The sequence below is a fragment of the Amyelois transitella genome, chromosome 19 (genome assembly GCF_032362555.1).
Source record: "Amyelois transitella isolate CPQ chromosome 19, ilAmyTran1.1, whole genome shotgun sequence".
Lineage (NCBI taxonomy): Eukaryota > Metazoa > Arthropoda > Insecta > Lepidoptera > Pyralidae > Amyelois > Amyelois transitella.
This window is the reverse complement of record NC_083522.1, coordinates 2873571-2893433: the sequence shown is the minus strand read 5'-3', so window position 1 is coordinate 2893433 and position 19863 is coordinate 2873571. Positions and strand designations below refer to the sequence as shown.

The 19863-nt window shown below is 33.6% G+C and overlaps 1 protein-coding gene across 1 annotated transcript in view; it reads left to right on the top strand.

Annotated features, from left to right (window-relative positions):
• The first annotated feature begins 468 nt into the window (after positions 1-468).
• Positions 469-19863, top strand: part of LOC106137243 (uncharacterized) — a 35125-nt gene continuing 15730 nt past the window's right edge. The window contains exon 1 of the mRNA XM_013338042.2: positions 469-767. Within this exon, the coding sequence (XP_013193496.1) occupies positions 563-767 (205 nt within the window). The 5' untranslated portion in view covers positions 469-562. The remainder of the gene's footprint in view (positions 768-19863) is intronic.

Sequence of the window (19863 nt, the reverse complement as noted above, 5' to 3'; positions counted from 1 at the left end):
AAATTTACAAACTCTCACCCTTAATAAAATTAAGATTAGCTTGTTTCAGTTAAGTTACAATAATTTGCTTAAATCTATGCACCAGACAATGAATGTGAGTACCTTCATAAAGAGCCTCCATAATCTTGTATATCCATAACGTTATTACAAACTGTATGACTTCTTAAATGTATCATTTGTAATATTAAAATAATTTTATATGCGATCCGACATTTTTGTACGCCTGTAGGCAGGAAGCAGAGTACTTACTGATTAAAACCAAAATGTAACACCTTTGTAACCTGTTTTTAAAGATATTTTGATTACTTGATGTCACTGTTCATAAAAGCTTAGTGTTTCATCTTTTCTTCACCTAAACTTGTCTTTCCGATGTAAGGAAAGCGAACCGGTGTGGAGTGCATCGCGGCGCATTCACTTTACATTATAGCGACTACGCATGCTCAGTTCATAGACACTCGGCCTCGCGTCGCCGCAACTCGCGCGCGCAATCAATGTGACTATCGACAAACACGCGGGAGTCCATCCCTAGTTTACGAATGTTCGAAATTTAAAACTTAAAAAAATGCGATCGATATTTTTCTTTTGTGTATGTGTTTACGTAGTGGTGGGACAAAATGTGAATGATATGTCGAATTTGCCTAAATACGATGAAAGGTATGACTATTTGGATGTGGACGCTTTGTTTAATAGCAAAAGGCTAGTTAGGAACTATGTGGATTGTCTTATCAGTGCTTCAAGGTGTACGCCGGAAGGAAAAGCTCTCAAAAGTAAGTTAACACAAGTTTTAGTTTTAACTTTGGTAGCAGGTAATCGTTTACAACTTTGCAATATTTTTAAATATACGAAATTTGGTTCATACTTTATCTGTTTACTTGAAAAGTTTTTTAAAATAAGCCTAGAAATGTTAATGTGAAAAAAAATATTTGTTATAACTATGTATTTCAAAAGTGACATTTATTTGTATAACTAATGGATCAAATAGTCTTGAAAAAAATTATAAATAAATTATGAAATTGATCTTCAGATAGGTTGCTAGACCATCGCCTAAAAAAATATGCATGTTTACGTTCGACGGCCTCTGCGGCGCAGTGGTAGTACGCATGTCTGTGACACCGGCGGCCCCGGGTTCGAATCCCGGCCAGGGCATGATGAGAAAAGAACTTTTTATAGGTATATAGGTATTTTCTATTGTTTTATCTACCTAAATGATTAATCATTATGTAACGAACTAATCACTACATAAGTAAAACAATAGAAATATAGAGATCATTACATCATTTATCAAAGGACGTTAACTATAAATAGCTACTTCATTTAGTATTACACATAGTTGCTTTATTAACTCTCTTCTTCTTCAGCATTCGCCCACTGCTGGGCAAATGCCTCTCTAATATCTTTCCACCTAGATCTATCGAAGATTTTTCTGGCCCAGGTTATCCCGGCATGACTTTTTATGACCTCGGACCAGTCCTAATGGTCTGCTAGTAATCCTCTGTACCTAACTCTTTTCCTACGGGAAATTGTGTTGGAATAAAATCGAGGATGTCGTAGACCGAAAAATGTCTAGAGAAGATCTTATTACAAAACTAGTTGTTGTACGCGACTTCGTCAGTCGTAAAACAAAAGTTGTGTGATTGACAACCTCAATACAAAAAGCTGATCCCATGTATGGCCACCTTATGGGGGTAATTAGATATTATTTTTTTATTAGAAGATGGACCAAGCCAAGCACATCTGACAATAACGGATTGAAATCGGAGAAGTTGTCGCGTAATGCGAATACAAACATTCATTGTATAGACAGAAATTCTAAAGATCTCCCACAAATCAACATAGGTACTTACTAGTTCAAGTAGGGCGGTGGGTTAAAATGTAATTATATGTATGGATAACATATAAACTTGGAGTTCCTTCAAGAGGATAGGCTGGCAAGCATCCAGTCGCTTTATCTCTGTATTGCAAAGAGAAAAACTTAATTAAACAACCAAAATTTTTATCATATTATTGGTAAATATAACATAATCTAGGTTCTTTATCCTTTAATTCCAAAGCCAGTTTGCATAGAAAGTTTTTGTGTTGGTCTTATATAAAAAGCGGAAGCAACACTTGATACCATTTGTAAGAGAACGGTAGACGCAAAGGTCATATAGCTATGTGTGTGTGTGTGTATTGGACGCTCATTAAAATTCATGATTTAATCAGTTTAATATACAAATAACAATCTCCTGACGGTTTTGCATTGTTTGTCCAAATTAACTAAATACGCTAAGTTATGTCCATTCCTCGATTTTCAACTTACTCAAAAATCTTTGATTCGAGGTCATCGTCCTCTATTTTTCATTTTGATCCAACGCAATTGATACCTAAAATAAATTGGACCCTTTACTTCTTTTAAAACTTGTTTTTGTATCGCTCCAGTGTGAATTTTCGGATAACCAAAATTGTTTAAGATTGACTTGATCGATTTTACATTTTCTTATCTAATTTGTGGGATTACCTTTTAAGTTTATCTCAAAGAGAGAGAGAGAGAAGATGAGACATAAGCCTTGGCAACGTTCCGGAATAGCTCACAATCTCGGAAACTTTATCACAGTTCGTGAATATGTCGGCCTCTGATATGGTTTTAACTGACATTAAAGACGTCTACCTAGGTCAAAACCTTGCCAGACCATTAAAAAATTCGAAATTAAATTGAGTAGGTAACTCGACTAATCAAAAACAAGTACATAAGGTGGCATTAAAAATAAATCTTATGATACAAATCAATTTTCTCAATAAATAAATTAGTTAATGCGTATACGCAACCGAGATGTTTGCAAACAGAAAAGTCGTTTTTATTTATTACCTTTGCAAAACTATTGGCAAATTGGTGAATTTTTATTACTTATGTAAAATTATTTTAAGCAGAATAGACAACAAGAGGCAGAAATGCTGCTTTATCGATTCAATTTATCGCGAGAAACCTGCGAAAAATATTGGCGAGAAACAGGCTAATTTCCCAGCAAAACTAATTCTGAGTTATAGGTACCTACATATAGGTATATTAAATCAATTACTAAAACTTCTTGTGACTTTTTCCTGCTATGGGTTACCAGTATAGAAATCTAAATAATATAAAAAGAAGACACTGATTGACTGACTTATTTATGAAAGCACAGCTAAACCGTTGGGTAAAGAGATTTATTTGGGTATTAGATTCCTTATCTATTCTGAGAGTCCCAATGGTTTGTTTTAGCGGTTTATACTCAGAAATATAAAATTAATGGTTCCAATTTCTATAACATGCATAGTACTTCGCACTTACATTGGAAGTTAAACATGTATTCGAAAATAATCTTTAATGAGTGATAAAAAGACTTCAAGGGACTTAATTTTTTTTGTCTTTGAAAATGAGCTAAATCTGAATAATATTTGTAGGTACTATTTTTAATAAATTTTCACAAATGAAAATTAGTGCGTACAAATTAACAACCTTTTAATCAACATCATTTAAATACTGAAGACACCCAATTCAATGTTATTTCATTGAAGCTATAAACATAAAATATATGATAATGACTATCAGTGTTGAAAACTCATAATTTTGTAATGGATCGTGTGTGATCGTTAAATATCGGTCGAAATTATATACATTTACTTAATATCGACCCGGAAAAAACTATATTTTTGGCTTCAACATGTGCAAACAAGGACGTTCAGAGTTGCAATTATGCAGATAAGTTAGCGCCCAACTAAAATAAGAATAAGATTAGTCTATGCTTGCTTAATTTTTTAAATGTCAATGATATGGCAACCTTCACGACACCTCCATGTGCTGCCTCATTTGTTAGTGAGGTGCATATTTTTTTATACCAGAAAGTCATTAATACTTTGTAAAATAGAAGTTGAAGATGGTCATACCATTAAATTTTTTTTCTCTTATGTAAGAACGTTTCATCCTAGAATTCAGAATGTAACGACCCCCTTCCCCCTAATATTATTAAAATTATTTAAAATTAATTTTTAAATTTTTTTATTTATATTTTATATTTAATTTTTGTAATTATTTACAAACGACACCAAAATGCAACGCCCTAACAAATAAATAATTAAAATACTATTATAATATAATACGCTCTTTTTACGACACCAACGTAATAAATAATATAACGTAAAACCTAAGGACCCTTTGTAATTAAATTTTCCGTATTTCTTATTTCCTAATGTGATTTCTTAATATGGCCAATAGCACGTGATCGTAGTGGTATTTCCCTGGTTGTATAGCCGATATAACCTCAGACTCTACGAAGTCTACATATCCTAGAACAACCCTAGTGAACCTATATGACCTAACTCTGTCTGATTACTAAAAATATAAATAGGAACTTATAATGTAGGTAAATAGAGAGTAAATTAAATATTAAAGTTTTCCATTATTTATATCCAGATTGGAAAAGCATATATGTATGTATTTGACTCCAACACTCGAGCTTCTAGTTATAGGTAATATACGTATTTTATTAAGTATGGAATTAGAGAATGGCATGATATTTATATGAGCATTTGAGCTTTTGGGTATAGATATATATTAGATAAATATTAAAGTACTGAATGACCATACATCAGCGTTTGAGCTTTCAGGTATAGGCAGCATTTATATAAATTAATCTGAAATACAGAATGACATGTTTCCAGCATTTGAGCTTTCGGGTATAGGCATACGTTTATATAAATTAATATGAAATACAGAATGACATCACATCAGCATTTGAGCTTTCTGGTATAAATAGACATTTATATATATATATCAGTATGAAAATACAGAAATACATTTTTCCAGCATTTGAGCTTTCGGGTATAGGCAAGCATTTATATTCAATATGAAAATACAGAAATACATGTTTGCAGCATTTGAGCTTTCGGGTATAGGCATACGTTTATATAAATTAATATGAAATACAGAATGACCTGTTTCCAGCATTTGAGCTTTCAGGTATAGGCAGCGACCCCTCCCCGTCGCTACCGGTGGATCGCGTCACCAGACGGGGTAATCCTCCCCCCTAGCTCATTCATATTTTCCCAAGTCAATAAAATTCTATGAGACCTTGTAAGTTTGTCTGTCGATACTGTCAAAGTAAGTCAAAGTCCTGTCAAAGGACGAGAGGAGAGACCAAATGTCTCCAAGCGATATTACCTTATTCTACAATGCAGCATTAGCTTGACATTGCAATGAGCTGAATTAATATTTTTAACTAATTTAATATTTGGTATGTCATCAGGAAAGGTAATATCAAATCTCCGAAGGAGAATACACAATACAGTCCAGTCAGTCATCAAAGGGGAAGTCAATCATTTTAGGTATAATAATAAATAGTAAGAATAGGTGTAATTCCTAGACATGCGAATATTAGATGATAATAACCTTATTGCAATAAGTTTTCATTACTTATTTTGGATTCGAATAAACGAAGGTAATTTATAGAATCGGCCTTCAATAGACCCTGCATATTAATGAATTAAAGATTTAAAGATTATGTGGTAAATATAAGTAGTTGATAGTTATATCCAAAGCATTCATGGCTTTAAATAATACATACGTTATAAATGTATTTCCTCACTTGGTTAATCTTGGCAAAATGATCACAAAAGTAGGTAAGTGTCTGATTGTTTCTCATATAAAACCATAGGTTGTATAAAATAAGTGAAAATATTTCATTCACTAAAAGTTGTAAGGGTGTTTCCCCTGAGATGATCTCATATGAGAATAATTCAGATAAAAGACTTTCTAGACTTGATTGCGTATAATCCAAATCTATGTCCAACTCCACTGCTTTGCCTCGAAGAATTACGGACGACCAGTTTCACTGATCAGATCAGATCATAGCTCTCAAAATCCGGAAATCATCCTTTTGAATAATAATTAATTAATATTTATTTTTCAAAGATACATTTCACTCAAGACCAAGCAAGCCAGAAATATTCAAATTTCATAGAAGATAATATATTATTGACTTTGGATCAACTTCCAACCCAAGCAAGGAATTCAACACATATTTATATCAATTTCATTATTCGAATTCAAATAAATAATAAATAAAAATAATGGAATTCTTTCACCCGTTTCCAGCAACCACCTCCCAGGAACCACTTCACTCATCACTTATCGAATAAAATTATATTAATTTAAATGAATATCAAAACCGATTTCCGCGCGTAATTATTTTGCATGCGCGTGCGCAAGCCTATCGCGTTTTAGACTCGTCTACCCCGTTATCTGGCCAGATTCCGTCCGTCCTAACCGTTCACCACTGAACCCCACGGATTCAGCATCCCCGACCCCTAACCGATACTCATAGGCCGATTGAGATCGACTCTTTGACCGACTGATCCAGCCTGATTCCCTAGCTCCCGGATCGAGACCGTCCCGACTCCGAATGCCCCAAACCGAATGATCCTTTAGCAAACTTCCAATTTGCTTTTGTTAAAATATGGGCGTGGCCCTAACTAAGACGCCACCAACTTATTAACCAATTAGCATCTCACACGTTTTTGTCAAGCAAGCCCTTTGTCCTTGCACGGCGGAATTAAATATACATACATATGGTCACGTCTACTTCCCTTGCGGGCTGACAGAGCCAACAGCCCCGAAAGGACTGAACGGCCACGTTCATCTATTTGAATTAATTATGTTATTAGAATATTATAAAATTGATTTAAATATTAAAATAAATTTGTGATAAAATATTTGAGAATGAAATAACGTGTGCAAATATCTTGGACCGTTACAATCGACCCCAAAATTATACACAGGTGGAAAGGCAACGTCCTTGAAACCGGAGTAGAATTTTTCACCACTCACAATTCTCAAATGTTTTGAACATAAGGTCATTATAACATATATTCTTTTTTTTTTTTCCAAAGAATATTCAGCAAAATATTATTTTCTCAAACACAAGGAAATATGTATGCCCTAGTGTGGGTGAAAAAGCAGTGTGAGGTGTATTTCAACCAAGGAAATATCAGAAATCACCAAAGCAAGCTTTGAGCTTCTTACTTTTGCAATGAACGACCATTCTCGATCACCAGATTTTGACAATGATCTTGATAGGAAACAGGGTTCCAAACTGCCAACTCTAGTAGTAATGGTTATCCACTCAGATTAATCCAATCTTCCGATTATTTCTGAATTGATTACGTAACATTCCCACGAATCAAGGTCAAATCTATATAACGGTGAGACAAAGGTGCCCATGTACTAAAAGTTTTCTCAAAACTTTAGAGCAACCCCAACACTTCCTTGGAGAATGTGCAGTGTACTAGTTATCGTCTTAGCTTTTTGTGCAGTGAGGAATTTCGTACAGTTGTTGTAACACCGGGATGTAATATATACCTCTATTTTTGAAGCATATATCTTTATGTAAGCCTAACTCCAAATTCCCACTGTACCAAATTCATTGTGTAGTGTACTTCTTTGCTTTGAGTAAATAATATGGATGCAATCAAGCTCAGCAATGTGATATAAACCAAGCCCTCTCATACCTTTTTTTTTATCTTAACACCACCTCAAATCAGTCACCATTCGCCACTTGAGAATATGTCACAACTGTAACCTGATTACGATAAAAAAATATTATACACAAATTTACAATATAAAAACCACTATAAAATGTTTCAATTAATTACCCCTCCACCAAACCAGTAATTCTGTCAACACTTTGTTTTACTTCAATTATTTCAAACATTACTACAACCTTAAATTATTTCAATCTCAAAAGATTATCATTTCTTTTACTGTTTTTTTTTTTTTAAATATCGGTATGTTACATTTTTAATTTGTTTTCCATGTATTTTTTTTTTGTTTTTAATGTAATTTTTTAGATATAAACTGTTGATCTTAATTAGATACCCCATCGATTCCATAGATATAGGTATATTATTATTATTAGCATGAATCCATCATGTCTTCGGTCAGAATATAATTTTTTTTTTATGTATTTCAGACTTTATTAATAATCTATATTTCAAAAAGATAAACTTTCACAAAGATTACTTATTTATCATTTTTCCCTTGTAATAATCAGTCAGATAACTTCTTTTCCTAATACTTCAACTATCGCGCTCGTATGGATGTAGGAGACTACACTAGATATGTACAATCATTTAATCACTTATTCTAATTGTAATGACAGTTACTTTAACTACGAATATCTTGACGCAACTTGCCAAATCGGTTCCAATGTTCTGCTAAATTCAAACTCCTTATATGACTTTTAACCAATTTTAGTTTTTGATATGACTTTGATTGATGTAACTGATTTTTCCTCAAATCTACATATTCGTATCATCACCAGTTCATCAAATTAAGTTTAAGTCGCACTTACATACATAGTTAAATAAAAGTACACCCTTTTACGACCCCATTCGTTTCACATTCCATAATCACTTTGTCCTATTTAACCACTAGTAGATACTAATATAATTATTCATAATAAAATTAAGTAAGTTACACATTTTAACCTTAAAGTTGTGAAAAGCAAAACACATATACATACGTCCAAATATAAATCACGTCTTCCTCCTTCACGGGGCAGCTAGAATTACACTCCACGAGTATTTTTTTTCCCAATAGGTATAAGAATGACTGCAGGGCGAAATTGAAACATACTTGAAAACGGCTGAACTCGATATTATAATATCAGTCGACTAATACTTATATATATATGATAATAAAGCTGAATTTGGCATTGGCATTACTAAGGTATTATAAAGTATACAAGTTACACATAATTTATGCTTAAATTAATACTCCTTATGTAAAAATACCTTTACTGTATCTACCAATCTCTCTCAAACTGTCATTTGCTTTCTACTGCTTCTCTCTCTACTCGATATTATTAACACACGTCTTGGTATGATAAACTATTATGATCAAGTACTGAATCTTAAATATTCACCATTCCCTAGATCAATTTACAACTCTCTCTCATCTGTGGAAGTCTCTCTCTCATTTTTAGAAATCTCTCTCTCAATCATGCCTACCTACTACTATGTAACCGACTGAGTTTGAGTTACTTATATATCTGTAATAATTTACAAAGGTTTATTTTGATTTCTAGCTTTGACCTACCATATTCATACCGTACTCCTTTTCACTACCTAATTATTTTGTCATACAATTGATAAACATAAACTAGAGAACTATTTTGTCACATTACATACATACTAATTTGAATCGCTAATCAATATGATTAAACTTATTCTTTTACAAATGAAACAGTTTCCTAATATTTAGTAATTAAAATAAAACACTGTATCATTATCACATGTAAAAACCATCGACGCTTGTTGACTTATTAGACCTACCTACTTAAATACCTACTTATTACGTAAATTCATCTAATCTCATTAATTCTTTAAAATAGGTTAGCAAACTCTGATACTACTACAACACCAAGGTGTAGAAAATAAATTAATCGTATAACCTTTATCTATAATCTCAAATATCGTTCATATAATGTTCGACCCCACGTCACCATCTCAACACCAGGATGAACGGAACACTTAATGTCCGACCCCACACCATCATTCCAGCATGAATTAACAGGACTGTAAAAATCCCGACCCCACACCAGTAAAGTATTATAAATACAAAGATTCGATTCACTCTTACACAAAATCATCCATCTATAATTACAATTAAATTAATTCTCTGCTAGAAAAGTATTTTTTTAACCCGTAGTAGAATAACTGAATGCTGACTCTGTCCACCCCGCAACGACAAATTCGAATAACCGTATATCACAAATATACTTCTGTATCCAAATCTTTCGACCCCGCGCTAGTAACCCCATAAGTACCAAGGTGAGCAGGTAACCTACCTCCACCCTTCTAATTATATTAACAAAAATCTTTTAAATAATAAAAAAATATAATGATCAGGTAAACTATTAGCTTTTCATCCAAACGAAACTTCTAAGTTCGCCCAAGATCGCTGACTCCGTCCACCCCGCAAAGAGACAGACGTAACGGAGACGTATGCAAGTAACTTAATAATAAATAATAGGGTGCCCAAGCTATCTGACTGTTAAACTCTGAAAGTAAAACTAAACTAAATTTAACTTTCTAAACTATTTTTTTTTAGTAACTAATTTGATTAATATAGTTAAACCCCGCGACCCCAAATTCTACAGTCGTATAAAAAAATCATATTTTTTTTTTAATTAACTATTTGGTAAATCTTCCAAATCAAAAGTCAGGACTAATTATTATTCTGCTATCATTATTACCTACGTTATAAACGTAAATGTTCTCAATAATGATTCCAAAATCTATGACATATTTTTTCTTTCCTAAAATCTGGTCACCCTTACTTCGGAAGAAAACATGTGCAACGTCATAAATAAGCACTCCACTTACAACATTGATTTGGGCTACGTAATTTAGTTTTTTGTTTCGACCCCATATCGATCATCAATTCTTTCTTATCGTCATGTTTTTCTAACGAACACTTGTAGTCATAAATTAGTCAAACTATTATACTTCTACACGTCAACACGAAAAGTGAGCTCTAGTACTTAGTCAGCCCCTTTTTTGTTTATTTCACACGCTGAGAGGTGACCATAAAGATGTCGAGGTACAACTTGACTCTGTTTTTGTATCCCGCTGAAAACTAAGAACCGGCCCATGAACAGACCTATTGTTTTTTATAAACATTCCCATGTGATAAGACCCACATGAACTATTTCTTTGTTCCCGTTGTAGGCATGGCTTCAAATTGCAAGCTTGCTTAAATATTAACGATTCATAGAATCATACTCCTGAGAAATAAATGAACTACAATCTTGACCGAAACTCCACTACCGAAAACATTAGTAATTATTAAAAGCTACAAGTTTTTCTTATATAACGATCAAGTTTTTTTTTTTTTACATTAGATATATTAATAATAAGTTTAGATTATTAAAATTAGAAGATAAATGAAATATTTTATGTAGACTTCGCATCACACATCGCGGCAACAAATTGTGACCGATTTACATATTAAATGTACTCGGCCACTTTAATTGGCCAAATAAGAAATCAAGCTAAAATAAAAATTATAAAAAAAAAATAATATTTAACTTTTAAGCGTTTTAAAAACAATATCTTAATTATTTATTTTATAACTTACACTTTTAATAAAACTAAATTTCTAATTAAATAACCTATTTCTTATATCCTTGTTACTACGTTTTTTTTATATATCCTGGTCACGGCACCAAATTGTAACGACCCCCTTCCCCCCTACTAATATTATTATTAAATATTTTTAAAATTATTTATTATTTATTTAAATTATTTATTTATTCTATTTATTATAAATATTTACAAACGACACCAAAATGCAACGCCCTAACAAATAAATAATTAAAATACTATTATAATATAATACGCTCTTTTTACGACACCAACGTAATAAATAATATAACGTAAAACCTAAGGACCCTTTGTAATTAAATTTTCCGTATTTCTTATTTCCTAATGTGATTTCTTAATATGGCCAATAGCACGTGATCGTAGTGGTATTTCCCTGGTTGTATAGCCGATATAACCTCAGACTCTACGAAGTCTACATATCCTAGAACAACCCTAGTGAACCTATATGACCTAACTCTGTCTGATTACTAAAAATATAAATAGGAACTTATAATGTAGGTAAATAGAGAGTAAATTAAATATTAAAGTTTTCCATTATTTATATCCAGATTGGAAAAGCATATATGTATGTATTTGACTCCAACACTCGAGCTTCTAGTTATAGGTAATATACGTATTTTATTAAGTATGGAATTAGAGAATGGCATGATATTTATATGAGCATTTGAGCTTTTGGGTATAGATATATATTAGATAAATATTAAAGTACTGAATGACCATACATCAGCGTTTGAGCTTTCAGGTATAGGCAGCATTTATATAAATTAATCTGAAATACAGAATGACATGTTTCCAGCATTTGAGCTTTCGGGTATAGGCATACGTTTATATAAATTAATATGAAATACAGAATGACATCACATCAGCATTTGAGCTTTCTGGTATAAATAGACATTTATATATATATATCAGTATGAAAATACAGAAATACATTTTTCCAGCATTTGAGCTTTCGGGTATAGGCAAGCATTTATATTCAATATGAAAATACAGAAATACATGTTTGCAGCATTTGAGCTTTCGGGTATAGGCATACGTTTATATAAATTAATATGAAATACAGAATGACCTGTTTCCAGCATTTGAGCTTTCAGGTATAGGCAGCGACCCCTCCCCGTCGCTACCGGTGGATCGCGTCACCAGACGGGGTAATCCTCCCCCCTAGCTCATTCATATTTTCCCAAGTCAATAAAATTCTATGAGACCTTGTAAGTTTGTCTGTCGATACTGTCAAAGTAAGTCAAAGTCCTGTCAAAGGACGAGAGGAGAGACCAAATGTCTCCAAGCGATATTACCTTATTCTACAATGCAGCATTAGCTTGACATTGCAATGAGCTGAATTAATATTTTTAACTAATTTAATATTTGGTATGTCATCAGGAAAGGTAATATCAAATCTCCGAAGGAGAATACACAATACAGTCCAGTCAGTCATCAAAGGGGAAGTCAATCATTTTAGGTATAATAATAAATAGTAAGAATAGGTGTAATTCCTAGACATGCGAATATTAGATGATAATAACCTTATTGCAATAAGTTTTCATTACTTATTTTGGATTCGAATAAACGAAGGTAATTTATAGAATCGGCCTTCAATAGACCCTGCATATTAATGAATTAAAGATTTAAAGATTATGTGGTAAATATAAGTAGTTGATAGTTATATCCAAAGCATTCATGGCTTTAAATAATACATACGTTATAAATGTATTTCCTCACTTGGTTAATCTTGGCAAAATGATCACAAAAGTAGGTAAGTGTCTGATTGTTTCTCATATAAAACCATAGGTTGTATAAAATAAGTGAAAATATTTCATTCACTAAAAGTTGTAAGGGTGTTTCCCCTGAGATGATCTCATATGAGAATAATTCAGATAAAAGACTTTCTAGACTTGATTGCGTATAATCCAAATCTATGTCCAACTCCACTGCTTTGCCTCGAAGAATTACGGACGACCAGTTTCACTGATCAGATCAGATCATAGCTCTCAAAATCCGGAAATCATCCTTTTGAATAATAATTAATTAATATTTATTTTTCAAAGATACATTTCACTCAAGACCAAGCAAGCCAGAAATATTCAAATTTCATAGAAGATAATATATTATTGACTTTGGATCAACTTCCAACCCAAGCAAGGAATTCAACACATATTTATATCAATTTCATTATTCGAATTCAAATAAATAATAAATAAAAATAATGGAATTCTTTCACCCGTTTCCAGCAACCACCTCCCAGGAACCACTTCACTCATCACTTATCGAATAAAATTATATTAATTTAAATGAATATCAAAACCGATTTCCGCGCGTAATTATTTTGCATGCGCGTGCGCAAGCCTATCGCGTTTTAGACTCGTCTACCCCGTTATCTGGCCAGATTCCGTCCGTCCTAACCGTTCACCACTGAACCCCACGGATTCAGCATCCCCGACCCCTAACCGATACTCATAGGCCGATTGAGATCGACTCTTTGACCGACTGATCCAGCCTGATTCCCTAGCTCCCGGATCGAGACCGTCCCGACTCCGAATGCCCCAAACCGAATGATCCTTTAGCAAACTTCCAATTTGCTTTTGTTAAAATATGGGCGTGGCCCTAACTAAGACGCCACCAACTTATTAACCAATTAGCATCTCACACGTTTTTGTCAAGCAAGCCCTTTGTCCTTGCACGGCGGAATTAAATATACATACATATGGTCACGTCTACTTCCCTTGCGGGCTGACAGAGCCAACAGCCCCGAAAGGACTGAACGGCCACGTTCATCTATTTGAATTAATTATGTTATTAGAATATTATAAAATTGATTTAAATATTAAAATAAATTTGTGATAAAATATTTGAGAATGAAATAACGTGTGCAAATATCTTGGACCGTTACAAGAACTTTCACTACAAAAATGTTTAGGAAACTAAGCTCGAAAAAGATTGCTGATGTGTTATACTAAATCGCATTTAACTGTGCAAAATCATAAAATTTTGGGCCAAGTTCTTGGGAAAAAAACTATATCATATTTTCCCCTAATGCCAAAAGTAAATCCACCATGACACTAACTAAAACAATATTAATATTTATGAGATATAATAATATATACCGCAAAAGTCACTTTAATGTCAGGCAAATCAAACATTTTTCATTAGATATTTTTTTTTGAAAATGGAATTTATTATGGTTGGAGGACGCTTGGCCAGAAGCCCGCGGAGGCCGGAGCCTTTACCTGTGGTCCAGGGGTAGGAAACATTCATTTGACATCCGTCGCCCTAATAACATAGAAATCTACTCAGAATCTGACTTTTCAACTCTTGGACCATGTTCATAGGTAGACATTGAGTTCCTCTCCAAAAAGACCGCAGTCTGGATAAACGTCAGGAATATTTTTATTTGTTCTGCGACTTTTGATACTAAATAGTAACATTATTCATATTTTTTGTCGACCTTTTGTGGTACTTATACGTCATGTTCATGCTACCCCCAATCCTGTTGAAACGCGAGTTTGTTTACCTATCTATAAGTGCTCATACCTAATGATATCTTATGCTTAAAATTATTTCGTAATAATAAAAAAAAAAATATACGTAAATATAGCTTTTTTTTTATTAATCACTAGAGGCCGCCCGCGACTTCGTCCGCATGGAAACCCTATCAATCCCGCGGGAACTCTGGGATAAAAAGTAGCCTATGTGTTATTCTGGGTCTTCAGCTACCTACATACCAAATTTCATGGTAATCGGTTCAGTAGTTTTTGCGTGAAAGAGTAACAAACATCCATACATCCATACAAACTTTCGCCTTTATAATAGTAGTAGGATTAATTAATTAAATTAAATTGGCAATGTTATAATTTATTACTGCGTTTTTCGTAAACGTTTTATTTGCGAAATCCAAAGGAAAGCATCATTTAAACAAACGAAGCCCCCGACTTTCCCTGAAGTAGACTGTTGACAACTTTCGCAGTGCAGCCAAACCTGTTGTTTACACTGGCGATCGCATTCCTCCACTCGCGACACAGTTTGGCTAAGGTCGTGTCGGCACACGCGAATCAAATAAGAAAATATACAGATAGAGAGGCATTATAAAAAAAAATTGTGTTGTAAAAGAAGTTTGTTTAATAATTGTTTTAAAAGGACAACTGAGGTGCTGCCTAGCTAAAAGAGGAGATTTTACTTTTAAAAATTGAAAAAATTTACACGGCACTTTCACAAAATTCCTATATCAAGATTTTTTTATCTGAGTTTCCCAGCTCATATAAAATGTGAAAATGGAAGTGGAATTCCATAGTCACTGCCTACCCCAATGGGAAACAGGCGTGATGGTATGTATGTATGTATATAAAATGTAACAATTTTTGAGTTACACTTCTGCGCTCTCCTTGTTTTACAAAGGCGGCAGTGATCGGCATTACAAATGTGCGTCACGCATTGCGAACCATTCATGCTACGCGGCCACTACATCTATCGCACCTCTAATTGCTCTCTCTATCATATCATAATCGTTTAGTTATTGACAAAATATATACCCGAGGTTGAGTTTACAGAAACATCCAAAAAATTGAGAAATATCACTTTAATTTCTTCAGTTGGCATTAGTGGTTGTTATTGCCAAAATGTAGGTCATTCGTCGAAGAAGTTCCTTGAAAAAAGAAAAGGCTATAGCCTACTTTACTAATGTTATAAAGCCGAAGGGTTTGTTTGTTTGTTAAACGCGCTAATCTCAGGAACTACGGGTTCGAATTGAAAAAATATTTTTGTGTTGAATAGACCATTTATCGAGGAAGGCTTTAGGCTATACCTATAACATCACGTTGAAACTATTAGGAGCGAAGAAATAATAAAAATGTGAAAAAAACGGGGAAAATTATTCATCCTTGAGGGTTTGGGCATCACCCAAAATAACTATTTCACGCGGTCGAAGTCGCGGGCACAGCTATATTTTATTAAAAGGCATACTTCGTTATCTGTCGCCTGTACACTATTTCAAGCTATTGTCATACCATACTCATATATCTACACTCCATTTCGGTTTTCGTTATGCCTCCATAATCTTACCATGTATGGTTATCTCAGTACAATACAACGATAGATCAAAATAATTCGGCCTGAGCAAGATTTAGGCTCGCTGCACATATTGGCTCCGCATTATTAGCTGAAACTCACGCGCACTCGTTGTTTGTAATTTAAGCTTTATAGTTTCGAATCTGTTTATGAATCACAAAACTTCTTCATTTGATTTGTTTAAACTTTTACACATTAGTTTACGTTTGGCTCAACTGAGGTAAATTAAGGTAAATTATACTGAAATAGATACGTAATAATGGAGTTAATGTAGGGTTCTTTTGGCCTAAGCATTCACCACAGCGTCCCCGACTGCATTAAGATACATTCACACATATTGGAATTTTACGTTGTGTTGACTTGCACCGTAAAATGTGTGTAACAAGCCTTACCTTACCTTATTGGACCTCGTTAACTATTTCATTTTTGACTGTATGTTTGACGTTAATTAATTGACCAATTGTGCTCGTCAGGTCAATCTGTCAAGTCTTCTATCGGACATGCGAAAGTATGTGTGTTTGTAAAGTTTCTTATAACTTTTCTTTTCTTTCATAAATTGGTTACATAACTTGTTGGCAAGTACAGCACAATTAGGACGTAGGTTTGGATAGGCAATATAGTTTCCGATAGAGTAGCTATTACTAAAGGACAAAAATATTTTTAGTGCATCAAGAACCACAGCTAAATGTTACTTTTAATATTTAATAGGAATAAAACGAAAACGGCATTTTTTAAAAGAAATTTGATTTAGGCGACTATGGGATAGGCTTACAAACTTGGGATTCTTTTTTAGGCGATGGGCTAGCAACCTGTCACTATTTGAATCTCAATTCTATCATTAAGCCAAATAGCTGAACGTGGCCGTTCAGTCCTTTCAAGACTGTCGGCTCTGTCAACCCCGCAAGGGATATAGACGTGACCATATGTATGTATTTATGTAAATTTGATTTGATGATATTCGCCTGATATGCACAAATAAAATTGCTGTAACACTTGCATAATTATGTTTACGAGAGTAGTTCTCAACACAACAATTTTAATTTATCGGTAATAGTCTGTTATTAATCGCCATTACGAACTATAAGTTAAGTATTATAAGTTAAGTTTATTACATTTCTAGCGATGTATAGTAATTCTACTATAATAACTTTTGCCAAGGGCTGTGCTCGTTTTTTCGTGTTATTATCGATCTTAACAAAATTGAGAACCACCTCCGTCTCCTCCTCTAATATTGATGAAAATGTTGGTTAAAAGAAGATTTTAAAATAGAATCGTCGATATCTTAAATTTAAGTTGCTTAGAATAGAATAGAATAGATTTATTTTCAAAATTAGATACAAGGTATCACTTATTGACGTCACATCACTTAAATCTAATTATAACTACTACCGTTTCCACCACAAACTTCATTGCAGCATTTTCATCGGATCTTAGTAAGGAGTAGTCACCATCTATTGTTCACCACCACCCATGGTTCTACCAACCTTCCGGCTAATGTCGCTGAATCATGGGAGGAGTGAGCTACTCTCATGTTTGCTCTCTAACAGCGCACCCTTTCTTGACTGCCTACATAATTTATTTAATGTCCCTTTTGTTCTGTATTAAATTCCTTTTTCAGTGGGGCTGAAGACACGCCTCACGTCGCCATGATATCGCCCAATGGAGTAGTCGGCCAGTTTAGCCCATAAGTTTGGCCATTAAAATTACTGTGCCGACATCTCAACGCCACACGTCACAACAATAAAAAATAAAATCACGCGACGCTGTAAGTCAAAAACAACGAAAAACCTAAATCGCGTAAGTAAAGATTTCGCGGATTGGAGCATATATACAACCTCCGACACAACATCGTCGGAGCCGCGGTTCCCCAGGCATAACACCTAGCTTGGCGGAAGATCTCCCCTTTGGTGGCGGTCGAGCCGACTCATCGCTTCCGCGACATTACTTTTGAATTTAAATCACAGTAAAAAACTTTTGTATTGTGGGTAATCTTGGCCTCTTGGAAATAGACCTCAGTACATGTCGGAAATAAAAACAGTGTAACTACTAAGTTTACTAGTAGAGTATGTATTTCTTTTATAACTTGTCATTCAAACGGATACTTCCTATTCATTAATATGTTTTCCGTTATCATACGGATATAAAAGTGAGAGGTATAATTCCCTATACGTGTCAGCTAGGCCATTGTATCATTGTAAACCTTTTTTTGGTCAGTAGCATAATACAAGTGTCAGTGTTCAATGAAAAAAATAACCGTTATTGAAAACCGTTAAATTTAAGTACAGTTATCCAAAAAATTTAATTAAGTTCACAAAAATGTTTTTGAAAATTTTTAATTTCCGTACAGGTTATGGGTCACATCAGCTTATATCCAGACTAATATAATATATATAGAAACTTGAGATATAATAATAATAAACACTTTAAAGATTGCTTAAACAAGCGACGAGTGGAGCCTAGGACTAGACAGTTCTATTTTCATCTAGGCTTTATAAAGCCGGTCCGACGATGTTATTAAACTTTTTATTAGCTTTTAACTCCTTATCTGAATCCAATGTCCTTAGTAAGGACATTTTTTGCTGCTATACGAAACCTATATGGAACGTGGCAAACAACATTTAATTTTTTGACAATTTAAATAAGTTTTATGATGGTATTAAACCATAAATAAACTTATAATATAAGCATGAATTTGTGGGTGATTTTTTTATTCAAATACTGTAGGTAGGTTACGAAAATAATGATAATGCACTTATATCTATATAACTCCGCTAACCAGAGCTAAGAAATATTAGTAAGAGCCAAATAGCAATATAGTTACTCGTATGAATAGTTGGTTAAGAGCTGCTTCTCATTTGAAATTCATAATTTTATCTAAAAAAATAATTATATTTTTTTCATTTTTTTTTCACATTCACGGCACTTAAACGAAGCTACTGCCTTCAGTTACCTACATAGAAAAACTAACTTATCCCACCGAGCTTGCTTCACAGAGTAACACTGGCTGAAAATGTTTATATACCTACTTTTTTTCATTTCTCATGACATAACATAAAATTCATCTAGATATTGTTGCGATTCTTAAGTGTTTACGGCACACACGCCACACTTACAAACCCAAGAGAAATCTAATGCAAAATAAGTACCAATAAGCCGTCTTAGTTGTCAATCAGTGCGTTACTGCAACTGTGAACAGTTGTTGCGGAAATGATTCAATATGCACCACGAAGCCGACTCATGCAACCGGCTTCATCACAATACAAATTACTGCATTCGAGTTACCGAGGAAACGTTACTGCATTAGGCGGTTGTAATAAAGACGATGGTGTATTGCACGTCGCAATGACTGTTCTTTTTAAAAGACAAGCAATATTTTGTAGAGTAAATAACAGAGTAGACATGTTACATACATACCTAGAGTCACGTCTATTTCCCCTGCGAGGTAGACAGAGCCGGAAAGATTGAAAGGCCACACATTTTTGATTGTATTTTGTTCTGTTAGTTTTAAATCCCTCCTTCTTATGTCATCGCATTACTCATACTTAATTACTTTTGAAAATGGCAAAACGTTTAATTTTTTTTACAGTCGCCATTACTATCGTCTGATAAAATCTTTAAATTAAACGTTTT